This window comes from Equus asinus, chromosome 23, assembly GCF_041296235.1.
Source record: "Equus asinus isolate D_3611 breed Donkey chromosome 23, EquAss-T2T_v2, whole genome shotgun sequence".
Taxonomy (NCBI): domain Eukaryota; kingdom Metazoa; phylum Chordata; class Mammalia; order Perissodactyla; family Equidae; genus Equus; species Equus asinus.
Window position 1 is genome coordinate 65,584,258 of NC_091812.1, and position 6,313 is coordinate 65,590,570.

At 57.8% G+C, this 6,313-nt stretch overlaps 1 protein-coding gene across 1 annotated transcript; it reads right to left on the reverse strand.

Annotated features, from left to right (window-relative positions):
• Positions 1-1,908: 1,908 nt before the first annotated feature.
• Positions 1,909-3,654, reverse strand: GADD45G (growth arrest and DNA damage inducible gamma). The gene is made up of 4 exons (XM_014831735.3): positions 3,304-3,654; positions 2,952-3,053; positions 2,612-2,825; positions 1,909-2,527 (listed from the first exon to the last, which is right to left on the reverse strand). Exons 1-4 carry the CDS (start codon positions 3,354-3,356, stop codon positions 2,417-2,419), a joined length of 480 nt encoding a protein of 159 aa, XP_014687221.1. The 5' UTR covers positions 3,357-3,654; the 3' UTR covers positions 1,909-2,416.
• Between the last annotated feature and the right edge of the window lie 2,659 nt (positions 3,655-6,313).

The window sequence follows — 6,313 nt, forward strand, 5'->3', positions numbered from 1 at the left end:
TTGTGTGTCACAGCAGGGAAAGTGTTGGGCCCTGGAACCACACAGCCTCCTCCACCCGTTCCCTGGAGTTTACTTCAAGTATTACTGTCCTCAACAGTCACTCACCACGTTTTAGAAGCAGGGCATTGTGCTCAACAGTCTGGGGGATCACCTCCACATGCTGGTGATAATCAGCTTATCTGCACGTTACCACGTAGGGCTGGGGGAATTATGAACGCAGTGATGTGTGTGTAAGCACTGTGCATTTTGCTGTCTGGGGTATTTCATTTTAAAAGCATTAAATGCCCATTCATCCAGAAAAAAAATTAAGCATAACCTTTGGGGCTAGCACTGTGTCCAAGCATACATTTTTTTCCCCTGCAAATTCTCCTGGCACCTGGGGCTCCAACAGGTGCCCTGCTGTAACTTCTAATCGGAGAAAGCCAGTTTCTTAAGGGCTGCCAACTGAATGCTCCACAAGGGTCAGCCGGCCAGCAGGAGGGTCTGCCGCCTGCTCTGTGCAACGTTCTGCTAAATTTACTCATTGAAGGGTACACTTTAAAGTAATTATGCCCCATTTATGTTTACTATCGCATGCTGGGGCAAATAGTCATTATGCCAGAACGCAGACTGGTGGAGAAACCCATCCCCCAAGACTTCCTCTCAACAAGGGAAACTCGAGCTATGGGGCAGCGAATGAGCAAAACATTATGAAACGTGGGCACAAACACAGCTGGATTATTTCATTGGGCCTCTGCCTAATCAAGGGGGGAAATTTTTTAAAGAAAGCTGGTAAATGCAAAACACGATGCTTTCATTCTAGGAAGAATAATGAAGTTCTGTTTTCCTGCGAATGTTTCCACAATTTGGAGAAATTTGAAAAGTGGCACCCAACAAAGAGAATCGGCCACCTGGGACTACTGATAAACCAGTAGAGTTTTCTTCTTCGAAAAACAGCACACCGCCCCTCCCCTGCCGGGAAGGCTCCAGGCACCTCTGGGCAGCTTGCTACCAGCATGCCAGCCCCATGGGCATTCCCTGCTGAAGGCAGCTACAGTCAGGCACGGGGTGAAATCGAGACATATCAGTCTAATAAAAAAGATAGATTCACTTGGGACATTCTTGCCAGACCCTTCTTAAAGAAAGTCTTTGCTGAAAAGATTTAAATTATTTTCCTTCTCTAAGTCTTTAAATGGCATTGTGAATAGCAGCCGTCCTCCCAATTCTGATGTGGGCAGAGAACACTCAAAATAGTAGATGGCAGGTGCTGGCCCCACTCAGAATTGCTCACCCCTATTTGTATAGATGCTGCCTTCCCATTTTTGCTCAGATCCTTTAAGTTTTATCACAGCCGTGACAAAATGATGACTCATACTTAAATGCAGTCATCATGTCATATGTGATATTAATACCTTGGTGACATTGCTGTAAGTGCCACTCCTTTAAGAGGAAAAGGTTCCTGAGAGCAGTCTGCCACCATCCCCAGGGACCACAAAGGGCAGCCCTGCAGAAGGCAATGCTCATTGTGCAGGAAGGCGCTGCCTGCATCCTGCAAGCTGTTCCGATAAGCAGCTGTCGGCAGGGAGGGGGCCGCGGGGAGAGTGGGGGAGGGGAGGGAGATGCCGCTGTTATCAGGTTGGCAGGCCAGGCTTTAGTTGCCGCACTGATGTCTTATCCCAAGTATGCTCCTGCTTTGCAAGTTTAAATCTTCCTAAAAGGAGACAAACAGGAGCAGAGCTCAAGTTCTGCCCTAACACCGGCCAGCGTCCCCTCCCCCACCTCCACCGCCCTCCCAGGAGCTGTAATTCAGCCCGGACAGGAAGATGGAACAGGTGTCCTGGAGTTCCATGAGTTCCAGCAATACTCTGCAATCCTGCTAACCACCTCCCCCTCAGACAAGGATCCCCCACCCTCAAAAAAGAGAGTAAGTTTGTTTCAGTAAGTTTATTGTAAATTTCAGTGCTGCCGCAGCATAATCCTTTAGAAATGAAGCATCGCCTCGCCCGGATCCGTTTAGAGACAGCAGTGCAGACCGCTCAGTCCGCCAGAGCTCCGGTAACCGTGCAAGTCCAGGCCGCTTGACTCTCCTTTCCCTTCCTTCCCGCTGAGAGCGCACGCAGGCTGCTGAGTCACGCCTGCCGGGCCAGTCCGTCCTTCCCGGCCCCGCGGCCAACGTCCCGCCTCCGGCCCTCCTGGGCGAGCAGCAGCTCCCCACACTTGTAGAGTCCTCGGCTCGGGGCCAGCCTGCCCCTGCCGCCGCCAGGCCCCCTCCTCGGGAGGGAGCCGCACCTCCTCGCCGCTCTCCACGCGCGCCCCGCCTGCCAGTCTCCAACTCCGCACTCCCGCGCCCTCCGAGGGCGCATCCACAGAGCCAGCCGCGCGCTAGGCGCCCCGGGGCGTCACCACGTCGATCAGACCAAAGACCCCCGCAGGGCTGTCACTCGGGGAGAGTGATACTGGGCACCCAGTCGTTGACGCTGCGGCTCTCCTCGCAGAACAAGCTGAGCTTCTCCAAGGCAGGGTCCTTCCACGCGTCCTCATTGGGGTTCTGCGGGAAGAGCGAGGGTCAGCCTGGCTGGCTGCTAGCCGCTGGCGGGGGCAGGGGCGACACCGGGGAGGAGACGACACTCACCGAGATGAGGATGCAGTGCAGATCTCCCGGCGCGCCCGCCTCGTCGCCGGCGCCCACGATCGCCGCCAGCCGCTGCACGTCGCCCACGCGCACGATGTCGATGTGGTTCTCGCAGCAGAACGCCTGGATCAGCGTGAAGTGGATCTGCAGCGCGATGTCGCCTTCGTCCTCCTCGTCGGCGGCCAGGACGCAGAAGGTCACGTTGTCGGGGTCCCTGCGCGGGCAGGGAGAGGGTGGTGAGGTCGGGGCGGCGAGCTCGGGGGCCCCCGCCGCCGCCTCCGGGGTTTCCCCACCGCTCCCCTGCCCCTGGTCGCCCCACCCAGACCGCGTCTACACTTACACGTTCAGGACTTTGGCGGACTCGTAGACGCCGGCGGTGAGGCAGCCCTGGCGCTGCGCCGATAGCAGCAGCTCGTGCAGCGCTTTCCCGGCGCCCTGCATCCTGCGGACGAGCCAGCGCGTGAGCGGAGACTGGCCAGAGGGCGCGGCAGGGTCCCAGCCTCAAGGACGCACCCCACGCGCCCCAGCCCCAGGGACGTACCCCAGGCGACCCAGCCCAGCCAGCACACCCGCGCTCGGCTCCCACCCAGTGGGGCTCCCACCCCGGCAGGGCCCGAAGGCTGCCGCCCGACCAGCAGCGGACAGGGCAGGGCCAGGTTCCCCGCACCCCGAGACGTCCGGCGCCCACCCACCTGGCCGTGCTTTCCGGAACTGTATCCTGGCCGCGAACTTCTTCCAGAGTCATGGTGCGGTCGGCAAGCAGCAAGTTATCCACAAGAGGAGCCGGTGGAGCAGACCCGAGAGAGGACGGCGAGATCCGCAGCCCAACCCGGCGCGCCCACCGCCAGCGAGTGCGCCCCGGTGCCGCCGCGCGCCCTTATATAGGCCGGGCCCGCGGCGCCGCCAGCTGGCGCGAGGCTGCGCGCCCATTGGCCGACGCCCGCTTTCTGATGCAAATGAGGCGGCGGCCCGCGGCTCGTGCCAGAAGGCCACGTGGGGAGGGGCGCGGGGGATGACAATGCCTCAAATCTGCCGCTTTTGTCGGGGTGTTACCAGGCAGACTGGTGCCTGCAGATTTCATCTCGCCTTTCTGTTTTTTTTAAGTCCTTAAAAGGAAAAAATTTAAAAAAGAAAAAAAACCTTGCTTGCTGATAGGACGCTGCGATTTGTGAAATGCACCTTTGAAGAATCCAAAGAATTTTCTTTTGCATTCCTTTTTGTTGGCACCTTTCTATTTTCTCTTTACGTTTAATTTGGAGTTTGTGAGAATGTTGCTTTTAAGCCAGAATTTAAAGTAAGAAGTGCAGCACTGGCTTTAAGCCTGTAAAAAGCCGAAGCACAGGCCCCTCCAGCTGACACGCCCGCCCCCGAGCGCCGCGCCAGGCCTCCTGCGCACTCGACGCCTCGACCCCACCGTGCTGGAAGGTCGGAGCCAACCTCCCCGCCAGTGGCTGAGCGCTGCGGGGCGCCGGGCGCGCGAGCAGATTGCGGCCGGCGCACGCGGCTCGTTTGCATTTCTATGGAGGACGCACAATAGTGGAGGCCCGGCGTGTGGCAGTTTGCAGGAGGGACAATCGAGGCTTTCTCTTCATAGCGACACTGTCCACCTGCCGCCGGGTGGGGTGGGCAGGGCCCTGCCGCGCGTGAGGATCGGGGCCGCGTGCCGCTCATGCGCCCCTCGGTGCGCGCCCCCTGCACCGGCCCCGCTGCCGTCCCGGCACGTTTGCAGGTAATTCCGCCCCACCCGGTCCTCGCACGCGTGCAGAGCAGCCGCGCGAGTTGGAAAGAACATGGTGCTGCTGCACCGTCTACGCAGCCAGGTACAGTCCACCGAGACCCCGCGGCTACTGTCCCCGGAGCTTGGGAACACCGCGCAGAATCGCTTTCCAGGGGCGCCATCTACAGGCCGGCCAGAAGATCCTGACCTCCCGCTGCCCCCTCACTTCCACTGGCCTCTACGGCTTGGCCTCCGGCCCTCTGGTCAACGAGCGGCCCCTGCAGGGTGCGCTGAGCCCCGTCGAAGCGGCGCATTAGTGACAGTCCGAATAAGGGCTGCAAAAACCACTCAGGGAGGGGGCAGGGGAGAAAGGAGACTCCGACCCAGTACTAAAGAAGAGGAGTCCATATTTCTTCTGCTATTTTGACATTTTTAATTACTTAAATATGCACATATAAAAAGCTTGTTTTCCAGCAATAGGGTAATGAAACTGGAAGAGATCTTGAAAGAGTTTAATAGAGGTTGCTGTGATGTGACCATCTTGGACCTACAAGTCGGCGCTTTCAGACGGTTCCCCACTGAGCGCATCCCTTTGGTGTCGGCATCTCTCTGCACTACAGTGAAACATGTGCTGGGGTGCGCTTCACTGGACCCCCTTTTCCAAGTGAGGTCTTGGAGACTGGGCAGACCGTGGGACGGCCCCGGGGATTCGCCGGAAGCCCAGGTTCGGCTGCAGGACTGGGCGGTGATGGGTAAGAAAACAGCCGGGTGGATTTGGTCTTCCCATTCAGGCCTACTTCGGTGGGTGGGGGACATACACGTATTTCTGGGCTCCTCCAAGGGAAGTGTTTGCTCTGCACTTGGAGGCAGACGCACTTGCCGGCACAGGGCCGAGCGCGGGAGCGGCGTCGTGCGCCCCCCGGTGGCGCGGGCCGAGGACGGCTGCGGCAGGCGGCGCCACCTGATTCCGCCGGCGGGGGCGGCGTTTGTTGGTTACTGTTTCCTTTCTTGCTTGCTGGCTGGTATATAAAATGATGGTGTGCCTTGACTGGGTACGATATGTTTATTTTTAAGTGATTGAGACTTAGGTATTGCTCTTTTTTAAAGCATTAAACATTTCCTAAAACGTATTAGTTCCAGTTCTCCAGGAAACGTTGCAAATAATACTTAGTTGACGTCTTAGCGCTTTCTGCCCGCCCCCCATTTATGACGCTAGAAATCGGCCCTCAGCCTCTCCTCCCAGAAGAAGGCCACGGACAGGCCTGACTGCGCGGGGAGGGGGCAGGGCGCGGCGATCCCAGTTGGCACCAGGCCACTCTGAAGGAAGAGGGCTGATTGACAGCCCCCTGGGGCGATTCTACTTGCCGGCGTTTTTGAGGTATTCAATTTCAGGAAAACCACCTTTCTGACATAGGATATGGCTTCACATGGGTTTATTAGGTCAGTGTGAATGGCCCCAAAGCCCTCACATCAATTTGGAAAGAAACATTTTATATGGAGACAAAGCTGGCCCTCCACCAAACCACCCCACGGCCTTGCAGTTGAGACAAATGCAGAGGCTCCTGGCTCTGGGACCGCCCGTCTCCCATGTGGGGTCAGACTACCCCGGGGGCGTGGGCTGTGCCGGATCCCCGTCCTGGGTTACCTTCAGATACCCTCCTGGCCTGTCCCAAGGTGGAAGGAAGGCGGTTGACCATTGCAGATGCCCCACCTGCCCCCACTGTAGGGGGTCCAGAGGGCGTTCAGCCAGGGTCTCCGCCTGCAGGAGCCCCAAGTCCTCAGAGGCTGTGATGTCACCCAAGTGCCCTGTGGCTGCACCCCGTAAACCTTCCCCTCAACCTTAACAATGCGGGTGATGGCCACTTCATTAAAGGGACATCCTCAGAGATGCTCTGCTTTAAAAACCCTTTGGAAATGTTGAGGGCTTAATTGTTGTTATTAACACATTCTTGGAAACGCGCGTCTCAGTCACTCTCAGGGCCTCA

Coding starts and splice junctions, on each gene's coding strand:
- GADD45G (XM_014831735.3), bottom strand. CDS start 3,356: ATGACTCTGGAAGAAGTTCGCGGCCAGGATACAGTTCCGGAAAGCACG. Junction 3,054..3,303: donor GTTCCGGAAAGCACGGCCAG/GTGGGTGGGCGC, acceptor GCTCGTCCGCAG/GATGCAGGGCGCCGGGAAAG. Junction 2,826..2,951: donor TCCGCCAAAGTCCTGAACGT/GTAAGTGTAGAC, acceptor CTGCCCGCGCAG/GGACCCCGACAACGTGACCT.